Source organism: Dromiciops gliroides, chromosome 3, assembly GCF_019393635.1.
Source record: "Dromiciops gliroides isolate mDroGli1 chromosome 3, mDroGli1.pri, whole genome shotgun sequence".
Taxonomy (NCBI): domain Eukaryota; kingdom Metazoa; phylum Chordata; class Mammalia; order Microbiotheria; family Microbiotheriidae; genus Dromiciops; species Dromiciops gliroides.
The window spans coordinates 378,752,310-378,773,764 of record NC_057863.1 but is presented as its reverse complement, the minus strand read 5'-3'; the positions used below and the strand labels follow the sequence as shown (position 1 = coordinate 378,773,764).

The 21,455-nt window shown below is 38.0% G+C and overlaps 1 protein-coding gene across 2 annotated transcripts in view; it reads left to right on the top strand.

Moving 5' to 3' along the window:
- The window catches only part of MGAT5 (alpha-1,6-mannosylglycoprotein 6-beta-N-acetylglucosaminyltransferase), a 399,298-nt gene that overhangs the window by 255,685 nt on the left and 122,158 nt on the right, over positions 1 to 21,455 (top strand). For both annotated transcript variants that reach the window (XM_043993188.1, XM_043993187.1), the window contains 5 exons: positions 3,934 to 4,005; positions 4,969 to 5,130; positions 7,015 to 7,184; positions 8,483 to 8,617; positions 16,451 to 16,584. In XM_043993188.1, coding sequence (XP_043849123.1) covers positions 3,934 to 4,005; positions 4,969 to 5,130; positions 7,015 to 7,184; positions 8,483 to 8,617; positions 16,451 to 16,584 — 673 coding nt within the window. The remainder of the gene's footprint in view (positions 1 to 3,933; positions 4,006 to 4,968; positions 5,131 to 7,014; positions 7,185 to 8,482; positions 8,618 to 16,450; positions 16,585 to 21,455) is intronic.

Below are 21,455 nucleotides of genomic sequence, written 5' to 3'. Positions count from 1 at the left end.
TCTACATTATACATATATATTAGAGTTCCACTATTCCAGCTACTTTATTCTATAGCCTGAAGCCAGTGCACTAAAAAGATTGTTTCATGTTGAATGAATTTTGTCCTCATATTAGGGATCATTTTAGAAATGATCTGGCTTACTTTTTTTTTTATTTAATTTTTTTTTTTTTTTTTTGCGGGGCCATGGGGGTTAAGTGACTTGCCCAGGGTCACACAGCTGGTAAGTGTCAAGTGTCTGAGGCCGGATTTGAACTCAGGTACTCCTGAATCCAGGGCTGGTGCTTTATCCACTGCGCCACCTAGCTGTCCCCGGCTTACTTTTTAAAATGGCCGTGTTCTTTATGGTCTATTGTTGGTGCTGTGAATCTTAAGTTGATTTTTAAGGAGAAAGTTACAGATTAAGGACATTAAGTTACTAGACTTTGGCAATATTTCTCCAAAATGTCATTAATTGAAGCCATTATTTTGGAAAATGTTGCTCATTTAAGAGTTGTTTGTTTCAGCACTTGGAGTTATTGCCAGTGTTGGCTTTCTGCCAGCTTGAGTAATCCTTTGAGACTTGAAAAAGAGAAAGATGTTTTCCTTATGGAAAAATTGGGTTTTGTATAATTAATTAGTTTATTATCTAGGGAGTTTTTTTTCTTACCCCTTCCCCCCATACCCCCCAAAATCATCTCCTGTTCATTCAAATTCCTACGATCAAAGAAGGTGAACATTTACTTTTTCTCCTGTGATGGATGTGTTATATTGAAATTCCTAGCTAAAAGTTACACAAACCTATTTAATCTTCCCTATTTAAAAAGACTGCTTTCAGAAACTTTCAAAGTATTTTTTCAGTGTTTCAGGTTAAGAATAATTGATATACATAATCAGCTAAACAAAGGAACCAGAGTTTTCTGTCTTTTAACCTAAAGTCACCTTTCAGAACAAGGGATCATGCATCATTTCCACCAAAGTGAATCTAATTTGAAGTAAGGGCAAAGAAAGGGAGAGGCTATCTTTAATTATCAAGACGTGGTCTCATTAACATTGCTTTTTACTTGTCTATTTTCTTAATTCCTTCTTCCTCCATAGACAGTTTTATTTCTCTGGTCCTAAATTAAGTAGGATTTTTTGTTTTATTTTCTTAGTGCCTAGTTTATTTAGATTTTCTGTCTTTCTTCTCCTATACTTTTCAACAATTTGTTGTGTTGGAAGCCTAAAGTCTATTTGAAGCTTCCATTTTATAAACATACTTCTAAGCAATGTTTTTTTGGGGGCTCTTTCTTCCATTACTTTGATCTAAGTTCTTTAGTCCAGCCAAAGGATATGAAGCACAGATGTAGGCAGTGTTGCTGGGTCCAACAAGGCCTTCTCTATGTACCTTACTTATTTTTCTTTCTCTTCCTCACTTTTCTCATTTATAGTACTTCAGATATTGCCATTCATGGTAATGTTGTTGTTAGACCAGTCATCAGAGCTTGGACAGCTGAGGCAGGTTGCTTCTTTATGTATGGAGAGCTGTTCCAGCATTCCCTTTGTTAGCTCTGGAGTCTTTTTGACATTCAGAAGTCATTTGTAAGAATGATTAAATCTAAATTTTATCCAGAAAAGGGAAAAGATACATTTCACTTCTCCAATAAGAAACTCTTCTTCCATGTTGGTGTTATGTAGTTATTGTATCCAGGTCATTTACAGCTAAGTATTACTGATGGAATCCCTCATTTGTTTCTACTAACTTAATAATAGATTAAGAACTCTATCTCTGGCTTCTAAGTCAAAGTCGAATTTTAGTAAGAAGGGCCTAAACTACATTATAGTCAAAGTTAAGTGCTATAACTTTGGCTTTTCATTCATTTAAAAAATTGCATTAGGGGCAGCTAGATGGCGCAGTGGATAGAACACTGGCCCTGGATTCAGGAGTACCTGAGTTCAAATCCGGCCTCAGACACTTAACACTTACTAGCTATGTGACCCTGGGCAAGTCACTTAACCCCAATTGCCCCTCAAAAAAAAAATTTGCATTCAATTACCTGTTCTGTACAAGGCCCTATGCTAGGCACTTGGAATATAAAAAGCAAAAACAAATACCAAAAAGCAAAAAAAAAAAAAAATAGAACTTATATCCAGATAAGCAAATACAAGATTATTAATAATAATAATAAATTATTATTATTTATTATTTTGCAGGGCAATGAGGGTTAAGTGACTTGCCCAGGGTCACACAGCTAGGAAGTGTCATGTGTCGGAGGTTGGATTTGAACTCAGGTCCTCCTGAATCCGGGGCTGGTGCATTATCTACTGCGACACCTAGCTGCCCCCCAAATAGAAGATATTTTGAGGAAGAAAAGAGTAATAACACCTTGGGGTACTAGAAGAAGTTTCCAATAGGAGATAATACTTGAAAAAAGCCAAACATTCTAAGATGCAGAAGTGAGGAGGGAATGCATTCCAGGCATGGGGGACAGCCTGGACAAAGACTGAGAGATGAGAGATGTGATATCAAGCTATGAGACCAGCCAGTAAGCCAGTTAGGTTGGAATGTAGAGTGCGTGAAGGGGAATAATAAGAAATGTCTGGTAAGATAAACTGGAGCCATAATATGAAGGTCTGGGGAATTATATTTTATATGAAGGACAACAGGAAGTCTTTGAAGTTTTTTTCACAGAAGAGTGACATGGCAAAACCTGTATTTTAAAATTATTTTGGTAGCTATGTAACAGATTGGAAAGTGAGAGAGAACCAATTCAGAGGTCGTTGCAATAGTTTGGACAAGAATTGATGAAAACTTGAATCAGGATAAAGCCAATGGGAAGAAAGGGGTGTGTGTGTGTGTGTGTTTACACACACACACACACACACACACACACACACACATATATATATATATATATATACACATATATACATATATATATTATGCAAAGCATATTATGGAGGTCAAATCAACAATACTTGGGTAGTCAATAGGATATGTGGTATATAGGAGAGAGAAAAGTAAGCGATGACACCAAGGTTGTGATCCTGGGTCACTGGAAGGATCATGGTGCTCTCAAAATAGAAAAGTTGGGAGTACAGGCAGGTTTGAGAGAGGGAGATAATGATTTCAATATTGGACATCTTGATTTTGAGATGCCTATGGGGGAAAAAAAAAGAAAGAGATGCCTATGGCATGTTAGGTAGAATTGTAGCTTATTGTCAACAGGTAAAATTGTAGCTTAAGAGAGAGCCAACTTGAATGGATTTATGATTTTATCAATTAGAATGTTCCTTCTCATGACTCATTTGAAACCTGTGCATGTTTGCCCATCTTGTGTCATTCTTGTCCATGGCTCCCATACATTCATGACACTCAATATAATGAAGGGCTTCATTGCTTTCTTTCAACATCTCAGGAATACCAGTGGAACACTCTAACTATCTACAAGTCATTCTTGGACATATCACCAGCCCATTCATCCTCTCTTCCTATCATACATTTCCTTGATTATGTCCTTTAGTCCTTATTGTTCTTCAAAGTTCTTATGTTACATTCTCTTTGCACCTAGCATGCATCTCTCCACTTTTCTCTGTGCAATATTTATTTTCAGTGTTTAAAAATTGTCTTTAATAGCTAGCAACCATACAACAGCTCTGGTGAAATGTTTCCTTTTAGGAAAATGCAAAACTCCTTTAATGATCCCAAATTTCTCCTAGAAACAGAGGCTCATCTCTTTAATACCAACAGGAGAAAGATTAGCCCTGGATATATAGATTTGAGAATCATATACAAAGAGATAAGTGAGCCCAGGAGAGGAGTATAGAGAAGGGAAAGGAAGGGGGTCAGGAATGAGTCTTTAGAGACATTTAGTGTGTCTCTGTCAAAAGATATTCTTTCCCTTTGTCTGATTTGAGGAGAGAGGCATTAATATATGAACCAACTTATCTATGGCTTTTCATTTTTGTGTTCCAGGTTGAAAATTGGTGTCCTCATTTACCTTGGAGAGCAAAAAATCCCTATGAAGAACCAGATCAGAATTCAATGGTGAGAAAGTTTCAAAACTTATTTACAATTCTTATATCTTTAGAACAGATTCACTTTCACTGTAATTAACTCTTTCTAGAACATTGATAGCAAACTAAAATAGAAATGAGAGCCATTTAAACCACATATACTGTATATTAAGATTACCAGTGTCCTATTGTATTTGTGGTTGATTTTGTTAAGTATTTCCTGATTAATTTGAATCTGGTTCTGGCCTACTTAGAAATCCTCAGGACTACGTGCTTGGAACCTCTGTTCTAGGTGCTTCCTGCTATTAAAGGAAAAACTCTCTTTGCCAGTCCTATGAAAGTTTCGGGGAAAGGAAATATCTTGTACACATATAAGCAAAGACAAGACAGTTTGAGGAGGGAGAGAAAGCACAATAACTGGAGGGATTTAGAAGCTCTTTCCTATAGATGATTGTCTTATCCAATCCCTGAGCATAACCTTAAGAAAACCAAGGATTCCGGAAGGCAGAAGTGGGGCAGTGAGATGGATGGATTTATGGCTAATTGAGAGAACAGGGTTATCACAATGAAATGGTTTTAGTTAATAGCTTAAGCCTAGAAATAAAATTTCTCCATTCTTTACCTAATGAGTCTCTAAAATGGCCTCAAAAATGTTGCTCAATTTAGTTTCATCAACGTTGGAAGGAATAGTGACAAAGGATGGTTTGAAAGAAAATGAGGCATTTGGTTGTTTGTCGGGGTTTTTCACCCTTTACTCACATTGTCCCATCAAAACCTGGGGTTCTTGGCTTTTGTTAGGATTAAACCTTAACTTTTGGCTGTCTGGTGAAACCTATGGGCCCTTCACAGAAAATAATGTTTTTAAAAGCATTAAAAACACATAGAATTGCCAAGGAAAGCAACTATATTGAAATAACATTGTCAAAACATAAAAGTGTAAGTTCACATGCCCCAGGTTAAGAAGTCCTTTTTTCTATCAAACATCTATTCATAGGCTGAAATTCGTACGGATTTTAATATACTCTATGGAATGATGAAACGGCATGAAGAATTCCGATGGATGATACTAAGGATCCGACGAATGGCTGATGCATGGATTGAAGCGATTAAGTCATTGGCAGAAAAGCAGAACCTTGAAAAGAGAAAACGGAAAAAAGTGAGTTTTATTAATTTTGTTACAGTCACCAGTTTTCATTTTAAGTTTGATTCTGCTTTAAAGTAGGACCAAGAGAGAAATTTGTGGTTTTGAAGATGATCTTCCCTCAGGGTAAATTTGCTGTATCTTTTATAGAATTCATTTTTGTATTCATTTCCCTTAATATTGTTCTCTCAGACATCAAGAATAAACACTTTCTGGAAAGACATTTAGCAGGTCTGGCCATAGTGTCCTTTTAATCATCAGATTGACTTGATTCGCATCATCTTGCAACATTTGCACATTTCACTTCCTGAAATTGGCCTTTTTGTGAGGACATACTGCCCTGCTCTCTCCCATTCAATTATATTTTCCACGCCAGCCTTACTGTAATGTCAGCCGGGTTCCTATTTTCTACTGCTAGCAACAAGTAAGCATTCTCCCATATGCTTTGTTTAAGTGGTGCCTCTACTCAGTGCTCTGACGATTGATTCTATTGCTTTAACTTGGACCAATCTATTTCAAGTTTAAGAAGAGAAACTTTTGAGTGATCTAACTTAGATACTTGAAGCAAAAGATTATAGATTAAATGTGCATCAGGCTTTGGGGCTGAGTAGGGTTAACAGTATTTCTTCACACTTCCCCTTTGTTCTGAATATGTCAAAGAACTAGGCAGATGAGTGTTGTCTTTAATTCTGATTGATTTGATAGTTTAGAAACAGAATATAAAGATGAAAGCACTTTCTAAGGTTTCATTTACTCTCCGAGTTGCTTTTGAACAATTTTTATTTGCTTGTTTGTTTTTCTGATTTGGGCAATAATTCGTTTCAATAATTCAGTTGATATTTGTTCAACATCTACTTTTTGTAAAGCCTGGAACCAAATATTACAAATTGTCTCTAAAGAATATAAGGATAGTTCTCCTAGTGATTTCTTTTTGAAAATATGTATTGATTTTTTTTTCTTTTTATATTATCTGTTTCCCCATTCCACCAGAAGCCATCCCTATTAACAAAGAATAAAAAGAGTTGGAAGGGAGAGAAACAGTTAAGCAAATTAAAAACCCCATCAGTTAAACCTGACATCATATGCACTGCTGGACACCCTTGATCTCCTACTTCTGCAAAGGAAGGATTATTGATTGTAGGATCATAAATTTAGAGTTATAAGGGACCTTAGAGGTTCATTTTACAGATGAGGAGACACAGAGAAGTTAAGACTTCCTCAGGGTCATGGTGCTATTCAGGATCTGAGGCAAGATTTGAACCCAGTTCTTCCTGACTCCAAGTCCAGTATTCTGTCCACTATGTTATTGATTGCTGTTATTTCAAATCATTTAATTTTGATTGTTGATTGTTCTTTCTGTCTTCATTGTTTTAGTCATTGTTATATTATTTTACTGGTTGTATTTCACTTTGGATCTGTTCATAAGTCTTCCCAGGCTTTTCTGTGTTCAATATATTTATTGTTTCTTGCATCATAGCAATATTCTTTCATTTTCATATGCCACAGTTTATTTGGTTATTTCCCATATTGGGCATGTCCTTTATTTCCAATTCTTTTTTCTTTTTTTCTTTTTTTTTGGGGTGGGGCAATGAGGCTTAAGTGACTTGCTGAGGGTCACACAGCTAGTAAGTGTCAAGTGTCAGAGTCGTATTTGAACTCAGGTCCTCCTGAATGCAAGGCAGGTGCTTTATCCACTGTGCCACCTAGCTGCCCCTTGTTTCTAATTCTTTGATACTATGTGTATTATTTTCTTCCTCTCTTCTTTATCAATCTAGAAAATAAAGCCTCTAAACACTGTTTTGTTGCCACTTTATCAAGTATTGAGTTTCGTGGTGGAAGTGTCTTGACTAATTTGGATGTTAATTCAACAAGAGCCTATCTATGTATCTTATTTTTCAGATTCTCGTTCACCTGGGACTCCTGACCAAGGAATCTGGCTTCAAGATTGCAGAGAATGCGTTTAGTGGAGGCCCACTTGGTGAATTAGTTCAGTGGAGTGATTTAATTACATCTCTCTACTTACTGGGCCATGACATTAGGATTTCAGCTTCACTGGCTGAGCTCAAGGAGTAAGGAGATTACTTTTCAATTTTGAAGCTGGAATACAAAAAAAGAAATTGTAAACTCTTGAAGCCTCTATTAGTGTGTAATTTCTTGCAGAGAAAAATGAAAGTGATAATTCACTAAACAGGAGATAAGAAGATTATTTTCAGGAGCTAAATACATACACTGTGAAAAGGATGATATGTTTTCATTGTAGCTGCAGGCTCCAGAGGCTTCATAAATGAACGCAAGAAAATTCAAACTAAGGAGCTTATTCATTGCTATTACAGGTGCTTCATACATCTGCCACACAATGCATCCTTGACTTTACTAATTCCTTGTCTCTTGCTGAAATTCATACCCTTCCCCACTCAGCATCAAGGTTTTTAAATTTTCAGACAAGGCAAGTTCCTGTTTATAATTTGGGGAGAGCAAATTTTCTAAAAGCCTGGACTTTTAAAGTCAGGAGACTTTCAGCCCAAGTCTGTCAACTACCTGTGTTTCTATTTAACTGATACTTGCTTCTCCTTCCATGCCTCTCCTTTTTCCCTTCCCTTCCCTTCCCTATCCCTCTGTCTTTCCATCTTTAAATCCCTTTTAGATTGACACAGCTGGCTAAGCATTCTCACATACATATCCATCAGTTCTTTCTAGTCACACACTGGATGAACTGCCTATAGAGAGGCCGACCCAAGCTGCCAAGTTATTACTGTGTGGAATAAGGGGAAAAAATCCCAATGGATTTGAATTTAACTTATAGGTGAAATTGCAAGGAAAGGAATGAATGCAGTATAAAAAGTACCTTGTTACTTTTTATTAAGAGCAGATGAGGAAGAGAAAAATGGTATCTGCTAAAGTACCAGGTGATATAGGACCAAATGTGTATAAATAGCACCTAGCATCATGCCAACTGTAGCATTACTGTCAATGAATAGCTTTGGATATGATTTTAAGAAATTATTTTTATAGGACATTGGAGTTTATCAAACTCTTCTACCAACACTATGAGGGTAAGTTCTTTCTATTTTATAGAAAGAACAAAGTTCTGAGGTTAAACCAATGGTCTAAGAATACTGTTTTTAAGGCTAGAACCCAGATCTTCCGACTCCTACTTCTAGTGAACTTTCTACCACACAACTAGTAGCTGGCTTTCATGGTTGAGAGAGAGGCAAAGAGAAGCAGAGAGATGCGGGAGATATCAGGGAAGGCTTCATGGCAGGAGGGAGATGTTTGAGAATATTGCATTAGAAAAGCCATCAGAGTGCCCATGTATATATGACATAATGTAAATGGTCTGTTGCGTGTGTTTTTCCTCTCTCCCTAGGATAATGAAGAGGGTTGTAGGTAATAGATCCGGCTGCCCAACTGTAGGCGATAGGATTGTGGAACTCATTTATATTGATATCGTGGGACTTGCTCAATTTAAGAAAACTCTTGGCCCTTCCTGGGTTCATTACCAGTAAGTGTTTTGTTTTCACTTGGAACCTTAAGCCTATTTTTTTTAAACAATGACATTTAAGTGGCATTTGTTTTTGTATGGAGTGAGAAGATAAAAGAAGTTCCTTAGATTTGGGCTGATTATCCCTAATTGAAAGTCCTATTGTTCACAGCTACTTTCCACCTTCAACAACCATTCATTATTTTCATTGATTTCCAAGGAACAGGAAGCATGTTTCAGGCATTCTCTCTAACTTCCCAATTTCATATCCCTCTTTTCTCCCTGTACCTACTTCAGCTCTTCAATAAAATATGGATTTTTTAAGACAGACTGTGGTAAGGAGATTGCATGTCCTATTTCTTTAGTGTGTAAAATGATCTTAGATATATGTCCTCAAACTAATGGGAAATACTTATTACCCTTCTGGCCTGGGCTCTGGAACATCACCTGCCACAAAGCCCTCTTTTCTTTCCTAGAACTGTGATGAGGGTCCTCAGTCCACTGAGGCTGCAAGATCTTCTGTGCTAGTGTTCCTCCTGGCCCTAGGACTGCCACCCAGGACTGTAACCTGTATCTAAGTATGCCTGAGTGCCAGCAAAGAGGTCCCTGTAATCTGACCAGTTGTCTGACCCCCTTATTATCTATGGGCTCAGAGCTGCAGAAGCAGCGTGGTTCCCCAGGCCTGCTCCTGGTTTGCTGGAGCTGGGTCTGTGCTGGACTGTGTTCTACTCTCACCGTCGTAAAATAGACCTTTCCCTACCAGTCTTCTAAGTGGCCTTTGGCTGGAAAATTCTTTCACCCTGCCTTTTTGTGGGTTGTGCTGCTCCAGGAAATGTTTTATGGCAGTATTTAAAGGTATTTGGAGGGGTTTGGGGAAGAGCACAGGTGAGTCACTACTCTTCTTCCACCATCTTGGCTCCACCCTTGGAAGTGGAAATATTTATTATGAAGACTGTGTTTTACACTTAAAAAGCAAACAAATAGGCCTGGTATTTGGGAAAAGAAAGAAAGACCACTTATTAAGCCCTTCCTGTATGCCAAGCAGGCAGCTAGGTGGTACAATGGATAGAGTGCCAGGCCTGAAGTCAAGAACACTCATCTTCCTGAGTTCAAATATGGCCTCACTTGCTAGCTATGTGACTCTGAGGAAGTCACTTCACCCTGTTTGCCTCAGTTTCCTTATGTGTAAAATGAGCTGGAGAAGGAAATGGAAAAGTGTCAGAGATGACTGAAATGACTGAACGACAACATATGCCAGGCATTGTGCTGAGAGGTAGAGGTACACATATAAGCAAATAAGATGCATATTGGGTCCTCTTCCCCTCTCCCAGAGAGTGTGTGTATCAGGCATTGTGCTAAGTGCTTTATAAATATCTCCTTTGATAAGATAGCACTTGCCCTCATGGAGCTTACTTTTTTTTTTCTTTTTTGCAGGGCAGTGAGGGTTAAGTGACATGCCCAGGGTCACACAGCTAGGAAGTGTCAAGTGTCTAAGGCCAGATTTGAATTCAGGCCCTCCTGAATCCAGGGCTTTATCCACTGTCACCTAGCTGCCCCAGGAACTTACTTTCTAATGGAGAAAGGAAGGGGAGGGAGCAAGAGGAAGAAAAATAGTACCAAGTGCTGTGGCATGTTTTGCAAATAGCTGGGAAGTCATATGGAAGCCAATTGCTGAGATAAATAAGGCATTTGTTATGTACTTCCTATTGGCCAAACGTTATACTAAGTAGGATACAAAAATTTCAAGAAAGCTACATTCTAATAAAGAAAGACAGCACATGTACAGAAACTGGCCTCGTAAAAAGGGCCACGGCAGCATCTTGGAAATGACTGTGAAGTGACACAATGGGCCGCCCACCAGGCAAGATGGGGTGAAAGTTCACTAATCAAAACCATGGGGTCCAGGAGAGAGAGTTCTGATGAGAGGAAGAGAAGGCTGGACTGAAGGCAGCATGGTTTTGAGATTCCCAGGAAATAGCGGGTGATTGGAGGAGAGATTATGTTCTTTTCATTTCTTTTTAGTTATCATTTCAGCAAAGTGGCCTTTCTTCACTTCCCTCTTCCCATTTAGGTCCCCCCTATTTATTTCCCCTACCCTTTATGAATCATGAATTTCAGTCTGTCACAATTGCTTTTGACTGTGCAAACAGCAATAACACCTTTGTAGTTGTGTGTGTGTGTGTACACACATACACATGTGACATTTTGCTTGCAATATATTGCTACCTTAGACAATATATACTTATATTTCTTTATCTATATGTGCATATATCTCTATCTGTATATATAATGTGCATAATGTCCAGTGTAGCAATATATATATATATATATATTTCAGGCAAAATGTAATCAGACATGCAAAGACATGATTTTTTTTTTTTTTTTAGTGAGGCAATTGGAGTTAAGTGACTTGCCCAGGGTCACACAGCTAGTAAGTGTTAAGTGTCTGAGGCTGGATTTGAACTCAGGTACTCCTGACTCCAGAGCCGGTGCTCTATCCACTGCATCATCTAGCTGCCCCAAGACATGATTTTTTAAGTTAAAAGTTTGATTTTTGCTTATTGTTCATTAAATGCCTTGGGATTCTCCCCTCTTCCCTCCCTAACCTTTACCTGCCTACACCAGGCAAATTCCTGATAAATGTTAAAAAGAAATTCCCAACTGAATATTTGATGCTTATAACACAATCATTAACTGGTACCATTGTACGAAACAACAAGGAAACAAAACACAAACCTCAGTAGTGAAATTTGTGGGTCAATTAAAAAGGACAGTGTATGGTTGAAATGGTCACTCTTATTTGGTGTTTTATTCTACTTGGGTGAAAAAAAGGTTATTGCATAGGGGTCTTTTCAGAATAGCATGCAGGGCAGCTAGGTAGCGCAGTGGATAAAGTACTGGCCCTGGATTCAGGAGGACCTAAGTTCAAATCCGGCCTCAGACACTTGACAATTACTAGTTGTGTGACTCTGGGTAAGTCACTTAACCCCAGTTGCCTCACCAAAAATATATGTGTGTGTGTGTGTGTGTGTGTGTGTGTGTGTATGTGTATGTTTATGAATGTATATATATGTATGTGTGTATGTATACATGTATATGTGTGTATGTATATATGTATGTGTGTGTATGTATATGTATATATATGCCAATATACATCCTTGGCATTCATGATCTTACTTTATCTTACCATAATCCCTAGAGGTAGGTAGGACAGGAATTCTTATAGATGAGGAAACTGAGGTTCAGAGAGATCTATGGCTTGTCCAAAGTTATACAATAAGTGACAGAGATGAGACACATTTCTTCTTTTTCCAAATGCAGTGTTCTTTCCATTACATCACACTGTCAGCTGACAAGTGTATCACAGTCAGAGAAAGTATTTATGTTTATGGCATTATAAGATAGGCAAACAGAAAAGTCTAGTTCATTCTTACACTTTTGTCTTCCCCCTGCTTTGTCACTTATATCTTTAGAAATGATATCGGGGCAGCTAGGTGGCACAGTGGATAGAGCATTGGCCCTGGAGTCAGGAGTACCTGAGTTCAAATCTGGCCTCAGACACTTAACACTTACCTTACTAGCTGTGTGACCCCGGGCAAGTCATTTAACCCCAGTTGCCTCACAAAGAAAAAAAAAAAAAGAATCAAATAAAATCTTCTCTGTTTGGGGCAGCTAGATGGCGCAGTGGTTAAAGCACGGGCCCTGGATTCAGGAGTACCTGAGTTCAAATCCGGCCTCAGACACTTGACACTTACTAGCTGTGTGACCCTGGGCAAGTCACTTAATCCCCTATTGCCTGAAAAAAAAAAAAAAAAGAAATGATACCTAGAGGGAGCAGCTAGTAGATAAAGCACTGGCCCTGGATTCAGGAGGACCCGAGTTCAAATTTAGCCACAGACACTTGACACTTCCTAGCTGGGTGGCCCTGGGCTAGTTACTTAACCCTCATTGCCCCACTCCCTGCCCCCCCCCCAAAAAAAACTCAGCATGTAAAGTCATCCATTGATCCTTTCCTAAATACCATCTCTATTAGTAATATTAAATGGCAGTGTATCTCTCTTAGTGTCTCTGCCCTAGGAGCTCTGTTCCATGGCAAGACTAAGAATCTAGAAAGTTTGGCAATAAGTCTGAGAGCCTTGTGATGGTAGGTAGATAGGCCTAGGTGCAATGCAGTAAATCATATTGAATTTTAGCTTAGAATTGTTCATTTTGAGTTAGGAGTAAATATTTGAACTTTATTGAACTTGGACTTGAAATGAGGTTTATAAATAGCCTCTTTTCTAAGTTGTCTATGGTTTCTGGGATATTTCACTTCAGAATCTACCTAAAGAAGATTATTTGGGGAAAATGAGAGATTTGAGTTCCAATTGAAAATAGTTCACTGTTTTTTTTTTTTTTAAGTAGTAAATTAGAAATAAGAGTGAAGTGTCATGAATGATGACCCATTGGTGCTGGAAACAAGAAACAGAGAAAGATGCTCCAGAACTGTTTGGCTTTGATATATGACTCCCTCCTTGGTTGAAGGCCACTTGCTCCTGGCGCTCAGGCCAGAATATCTTGTTTAATCATCAGTCTGCCCTGAGATGCCCAGCACATGGATGAAGGCATAAATATTAATACCTTAAATATAGTTCTAAAACATAGGAAGTTGAGAAGCTTCCTGAGGAAGACACCCTTCCCTGTGAATTTCTTCTATTTCCTTTGCTGCCATCAGTCTGTCTGACAACTAATCAGAAACAAAAATTAAGCCTCAAACCTTAGAGCAAAATGACCCTCAGTGTTTTAAAGTTGCCAGTTTTTAGCCATTGTATGGAACATCTACATCATAGCTGCTCCTAGTGTGCTAGTCACTGCATATAATGGTGATTACAAAATCTCTGCCCTTGAGGAACTCTTATAAAGTGGGGCTCAGGAAAGACCTCAATGTGGAAGATGGCTTTTAAACTAAGCTTTCAAAGGAGATAGGGATTCAAAAAGGTGGAGATGAGGAAGGAGTGCATTGCAGGCATGGGGTAAGGAGTGGCAGGGAGATAGCCTGTACCAAGGCACAGAGATGAGAGATGATGGATTTGGGGAATAACTGGTGAGCTAATTTGCCTAGAATATAGTGTATGTGAGAAAGCAGTCATTTTACCATTCTAGATAGAGGCTGGCCAGATTATGAAGGGCTTCAAATGCCAAATAGAAGAATATACTTTACTCAGGTGCATTAAGTTGCTGCTGAAGCTTTTTGATTCCAAGAGTGACATGTTTTGAACTGAACTTTAGAAATATCGGTTTGGAAACTGGGGAAAATGAACTGGGAAGGGGAAAGAGACTGGAGACAGGGAGATCAATTAAGAGGCTTTTATAATATCCCAGGTGAAAAGTGATGAAGTCTTTCTTTTCTTTTTTTAGGTGAATAGTACATATTCAAAACATTTCTTCTAATATAAATTTGTATAAATGAATTGAGATTTTAAATAAGGTTTCTTAACCTGGAGTCCATGAACTAGGTGTTTTTTTTTTTTTAAATTCAATAACTATATTTCTTTCTTTCTTCCTTTCTTTCTTCCTTCCTTTCTTTCTTTCTTTCTTTCTTTCTTTCTTTCTTTCTTTCTTTCTTTCTTTCTTTCTTTCTTTCTTTCTTCCTTTCTTCCTTTCTTCCTTTCTTCCTTTCTTCCTTTCTTCCTTTCTTCCTTTCTTCCTTTCTTCCTTTCTTCCTTTCTTCCTTTCTTCCTTTCTTCCTTCCTTCCTTCCTTCCTTCCTTCCTTCCTTCCTTCCTTCCTTCCTTCCTTCCTTCCTTCCTTCCTTCCTTCCGGCAATTGGGGTTAAGTGACTTGCCCAGGGTCACACAGCTAGTAAGTGTCAAGTGTCTGAGGCCGGATTTGAACTCAGGTCCTCCTGACTCCAGGGCCCGTGCTCTATCCACTGCGTCACCTAGCTGCCCGCCAATAACTATATTTCAGTACAATTGGTTTCCTTTTTAATCTTATATATTTTATTTTACACATTTAAAAACATTATTCTGGGAAGGAGTCCCTAGGCTTCAGCAACCAGACTTCCCCAGAGGGTCCATGTCACAGAAAAGGTAAAGATTCCCTGCTTTTAATCATCAAGAGGAGAAACATGTCAGAAGGAGAACCTTTCAGGGGCCATGCCTTATTTATCTTCACTACATAGAACCTCCTTTGCTCCCTGTTCCAAAGGGGGAACTCCTTCACCGTTTGCATTGAACTGAGGAATGAGAATAACCATTGTCAGTGCTCCTTGAAGAGCCCCATCCCTGAAAACACCCACAGCAGCTTGCAGAATGCCACTGCAGAGCGACTGTTTTGCAGTCTTCAAAGTACATGGAAAATAGAAAATGTGTTGGAAACCTAATGCTACCTATTTCCCTATCTCTTAGACCTATGGTTCCCATTTACCTCTATAGCAGCCACTGGATTCCCACTGGAGTGTTCTGGGGAATGCTGAGAAAATTGATGCTTTGAAAATGTTTTCAGTGAAAGTCAGTGGTGACATACAGAGAATAACAACCATTGATTTGGAGTGGTCCCTGTGGTTGACTGGTGTTCCAGTGTGGTCCTGGGTTGTTGGTTTTTTTTTTTTCCTATCCTTCTATATTTATTGCTTTAGGAAGACTCCCAAGCAATAAATCCTCTACAAAATAATAAATGTATTTTCTGATAGGGAAGTCATAACATTAAAGTGAAACTATGCCTTTTTTCCTCTTCAAAAAATTCTCATTTAGGTGTTTTTTCCCCTTGATTTTGTTTCCTAAAGTACAAAACATTTAAAATTTGACCTCCTAAATGGCAGGCATCCACATTTCTAGAAAAGGAGGAAAGTAGCTGAGCCAGGCTCTTTAAAGTCATTTTCTTCATCAGGCCCTAAGATAGAGGGCTTGGTCTTGATTTATTTACTTTAAAGCATGCTGGCTCAAGTGGGTTTCAGAATTTTTGATTTATGCATGAATCTAGGAAAAGATATGATTTTCAAAGAGCAGCTATTGATGATGAAAATGAGGCTAAATTAACATCATCCGATTTGAAAAATAAACAATTATTATTTTGAAATCCTTTCAGGGTTTCTTTTGTGTCCAAAAGATGTTTATTGGATACTTTGCATGCATTTTCCCTCCTCCCTTGCTTTTTATGCTCTTGGGCTGCATGATATCACTTTATTTTAATAGAATATTTTAAAAGCAAAACCTTGTATTTCAAGCAAAATTCAAAGCCTTACCTAGAATTGCATCTATGGCTTTTAAATCCTCCAGAATAGATAAGGTACATTTGACCATTTTCATGTCTCTTTGCCTATACACACACGGGCGCGCGCGCGCACACACACACACACACACACACACACACACACCAACTTCCAAATGTATTATGATTTATTATGTATTTATTGAAGAACTCACCTAAAGTATGAGGCAAGCAAGCATTTGATAAGATAAGCTACAATTCATGTGAGAACGCAAAGGCAAATTGTGTTTATTATATGCCTACATGGTAGATTAATATTGACATATGAATTTGATATGCAAAGGAGGCACCGTGGTTCCAAGGAGAGAACAGAAGACTTGTGATCTCATCTCAGTTGGACAATTCATTATTAGACTTTGAACAAGTAAAAATTTTTCTGCACCTCAGTTTTTGCATCTGTAAAAAGAGGGGTTTGTCATTTCTAGCTCTAAATTAACCCCTGAAAGAAACTGCAGAGGTCAATAGCCCTTAGCATTTAGATTTTTTTTTAAAGTAAGAACACCTTCATTTGTAAGGTACAACTATAAGAATAAATTAGAGTCTTGCTTTTAAGGCTTTTCAGATAAAGATTTCAGTTCTGAGAAAACTTGGATTTTTCTTTCAGGTGCATGCTCCGAGTACTGGATTCATTTGGTACTGAACCAGAATTTAATCATGCTAATTATGCCCAGTCTAAAGGTCACAAGACCCCATGGGGAAAATGGAACCTTAATCCTCAACAATTTTATACAATGTTCCGTGAGTATTCTTTCTTGTGTTTTCAAAAATTCTTCCTAACGTGACTGTGTTTCCCTTGCACATCTCTTGGGAGCAAATCCAGTTGAGTAAAGGACTGCAGAAAGGTGGAGTGATTTGTACCTTGTCATGAAGATCTATAAAGAAATTTGGCACAGGTGTTGAACACACAACTCGCATGTCTCTCAGTAACCACAATAACATATCAGGGGAAACAGCATTTACAGTGGGAAGAACATTGCTTTGGAATTAGAAGATCCTAGCTCTGCTTTTTGTTTTCTGTTTGTCCTTGGACAAATGACTTTACTTCTCTGAACCTCATTTTCCTTATCTGTAAAATGAGAGAGGTGAAGTAAATTAGAGGTATCAAACACTCTGTCCACAGGCCATAGGCCCACAACATTCTCCACTGCAGTCCAAACTAGATCAAAGTGTAATTAAGAAATATTTAACAAAATAAACAAAAAGTCATAGATAATGTTAATATGTGTTTTTCTAATTTATATATATATATACACACACACCCACCACACACATACACATTCCACTGGGATCCTGCTTTATGTTTTAGTGACCGCCATTTCTATTTGAGTTTGACAACACTGGAATGACCTTTAAGTGTCCTATGAACCCAGCTTCTAACCTCCTAGGCATAAAAAAGTTCCAGAATTATTTTTTATTCTCTTTCTCCTCCTTTTCTTTTTCTTTTCCCTTTTTCTCCATTTTTAAAAACATTTTCTCCTCTCTTTTCACCTCTTTTCTGTTGTCATTTGACAGAAGACAAAGTGAGGAGATGTATTTCCTTAGCACAAGAAACATGAAATTGATTTTACTGCCTTCATTCTTGGAAAAAAGTCTGGTCTGCCCCATGTCAGAATTCTCCTTTGGATTCTCTGCAAAATTTTGTAGAATAGCAAAACAGGAACATTTTTTAAAGGAGAAGTTGACACCTTTCCTTCCTTTCTTCTCACCTGATTTAAAAATAAATCCTTTTTTGTAAAAAAAAAAAAATCCTCCCTTGAAATACTATTGGCAGACATTTAATGAACAAGCATTTCTAAGTACCTACTAGGCATTGGACACAAGTATAAAGAATGAAACAATCCATATATGACAACATGGACAGTATAAATATAAATTGAACAAATACTAATACATACAACATATATATGTTTATATTTATACATATATATTTAATACTTCATATAGATAGTATCTTAACTACATCTTAAAAAAAGAGATGGAGGTAAGGCAGGAGTGTATTTCAGGCATAAGAAATTGCTAGTACAAAGCCACAGAGACCAGAAATGGATTGCTATGAATGAGGAAAAGAGAAATGGTCAGTTTGGCTAGATTGCAGAATGAGAGAGCAATAGTAATGCCCAATGAGACAGGAATGATAGGCTGGATCCAAGTTGCAAAGGGGTTTAAAAGCTAAATTGAGTTTATATTGGATTTTAACAGCAATGGGGAGCCATTGGAGTTGATTGAGAAGGGGAATGACTTCAGACTAGTAAAAACCACTTTGGCAGCAATGCACAGGATTAACTACAGTGGGGAGAAATTTGAGGCAGGGAGACCAATTAGAAAGCCATTCGAATAGTTTAATTGCAAGGAGAGTCTGAATAGTGGCTATCTGTTGAGTAGAGGCAAAGTGGGAAAGCATTTGTATTATGGATACTATAGAAGCATTTTATTTCATGCCTGCAATGAGCCAAGCACTATGCTAAGTTCTTTCCAAATATAATCTCATTTACAAGGTAGGTACTGCTATTATCCCCATATTACAGCTGAGGAAACTGAGACAAACACAGATTAAGTTACTTGCCCAGGGTCAAACAACTAGTAGGTACTGAGAGCTAAATCTGAACTCAGGACTTCCTGACTCCTGAGCTCTATCTACTATGCCATCAGAGTAAAGATATATACAGGTACAGATGACAAGATTTGACAATAGATGTGATACATGAGGAGAGGGAGAATGAGGAATCGAGTCAGCCCCATTGCTGAGGTTATGAACTCATGAGGCTGGATGATTAATGGTGCCTTTGACAAAAAATAGGGCAGTTTGGAAGGGTTGTGGATTTGAGTGTGGAGGAGATGAGTTCTGTTTTAGAGAGGCTTAGTTTATGATTCCTCTGGGACATCTAGTTTGACATGTCCCATGGGCAATTGGTGATGAGGGGCTGAAGCAGGGGAGAAACCAAGACTAATAAATATTTACATCTATGAGTCATCTGCATACAGATGATAATTAAGTTCTTGATTACCAGTGAGTTCTCCAAGAGAAAGAGTGTGGAGAAAGAAGAATATAGAGCCCAGGATTGAGCCTTGGATAATAGTCACCATCAGGGAGTATGATATGGTTGATGAGGAAGCAAAGGGGACTGAGAAGGAATGGTTAAACAGGTAGGAAAATCAGGAAACAGTAGTATCACAGAATCCCAAAGAGGATAGAGTAGCCAGGGGGAGAAAGTGGTCACTGGTATAAAATGCATCTGATAATTGGGAAGGAAATAGTCTGAGAAAAGGCCATCAGATCTGGCTATTAATTTAGAAAGAGTCATTTCAGTTAAATCTTAGAGTCAGAATACAGAGTGCAAAGGTTGAGGAGTAAGAGGGAAGGAAGTTGAAGTGAGTGTAGACAGCTTTTTCTAGTTTAGCTGAAAAAGGGGAAAAAGATATAGGAAGACAACTAGAGAGAGAATGAAAATGTTTAAAGTTCCAATCTTTTGGAGAGGCTGGATTCCAGGGTACATGTAGAGGAGTTGGTTTTGGCAAGGCCAAGGTCACCTCATTGTTAGAGACTTTGAGAAAGGGGGGAAAGAGTGAGGGATGATATATTTTTAAAAACTGCTTATCTGCTCTTGACGCTTCTAATTTCACTACTAGTCATATGAAGTACTTGTGGATTTATTTTAAGAACCAAAACAAAAAAGTTTTTGAGCTTAGAAGTACTTGTCATAACTTTCTTCAGTAGTATTTATACCGCCTGGTGATATCATCCTCTTGAAGGCAAGAGGCTGACCTATATAACTTCTTATGGTTCTTGTGATTTATAAGTCTGTCAACATACAGCTCTTCCCTGGGTCCTGCAGCTCTGGATAGACTAATTTAGATAAAGGAGAAAGGTAGAAGGAATGAAAGAAGAGTATTTAAAAAGCCACCCAGGCATTTGGAGAGACAATCAGAGAGATGTCTTTTTGCAAATTATGCCTCTTTTGTTCCCTCAGACCTGGGGAAGAAAAGAGTTCTAGAGCAAGGCATCCTGTGCCCTGAGTCTTGAGAGTGGGGTCCACGAACGCTAGTTTTCTCATTATGAAGTCAGAGATTGGAGTCCTTAGTTACTTGTGTTGTCACACACTGTGTCAGGATTCAGGCTGATCACAGGTTGAATGTGAGATAGGAGTGTGATTGTTTAAAAACAAACAAAAAAAATTTAAACAATGTTTGATGTGCAGAGACTAAGAATGAATCTGCAATGCTCACCATTTGTCACACTGTTGTGGATTGTGCTCGATTTTACTTATGGGATTTGAAATATATGATAAGTTTATTTTGAAACTCATTTTCATGGTGGGATTAAAGGAGATTTTAAAATTATAAACTATCCTTATAATTCCCTGCCTTTTTATTTTCCTTTGGTTGATTGGTTTTTTTAATCGATGCATTTTATTTTGGTGCAGTAGACACAACCCAACACTGCTCAGTTTTAGCCACTGAACTTTTTATTTTTTAAATAGAAATGGTCTAGAACAGAGGGACAAAAATATCTGAAAGATAAAAAGTAGATCTTACTCAGAAATGCAAAAAAGTTGGAGTTGTTGATCTTTCAAAAAGAAAGCAAATGGAGGAAGATCTTAAGCTTCTGGGAGTATTTTGTGAAAGGCTTCAAAAGACTTTGGAAAATAATAATAATATAATAATAGTTAGCATTTATTAAACACTTACTATTGCTAGTCATTATGCAATGTACTTTACAAATATTTCATTTGAGTTCAACAATAAGCCTGGAAGACAGGTGATATTATTACCTCCATTTTACAGATGAAGAAATTGTGTCAAATTAAGGTTAAATTATTTGCCCAGGGTCACACAGCGAATAAGTAAGTGACCCTGGATTTGGTCACTAGGTGATACAGTGGATAAAACGCTAGGCCTGATGTAAGAAAGACCTGGGGGCAGCTAGGTGGCATAGTGGATGCAGCACCAGCCCTGGATTCAGGAGGACCTCAGTTCAGATCTGGTTTTAGACACTTGAAACTTAATAGCTGTGTGACCCTGAGCAAGTCACTTAACTCTCATTGTCCTGGGAAGGAAGGAAGGAATGAAGGAACGAACGAATGAATGAACGAACGAACAAATGAACGAACAAATGAATGAATGAACAAACGAAGGGGGAAAAAGGAAGAAAGGAGTTCAAATCCAGCCTCAAACACTTAACTAGCAATGTTACCCTGGGCAGGTCACTTAACCCTATTTGCCTCATTTTCTTCATTGATAAAATGAGCTGGAGAAGGAAATGGTAAACCACTTTAGTATCTTTGCCAAGAAAACCCCAGATGGAATCACAAAGAGTCAGACACAACTGAGCAACAACATTCCTGACTACAGAACTGATAATCTATTTACTGCACCACCTAGTGTGAAATATCCTCATTGGTGATGGTATATTCATCTGGATTGCATAAAGCATCTAACATATTCTACTTGCCATGGAGCTGTCACAGTAATTCTTTTTTTATCATGCATCTTCAGGTGTTCCACATAAGTAAATTTCCCACTATCTCTTACCTTCCAAATATAATTTTAATAGAATTCTCAATAGACTGTATGTTATAGTAGAGAAAACTTAGAAGGGAAGGTACCAGATG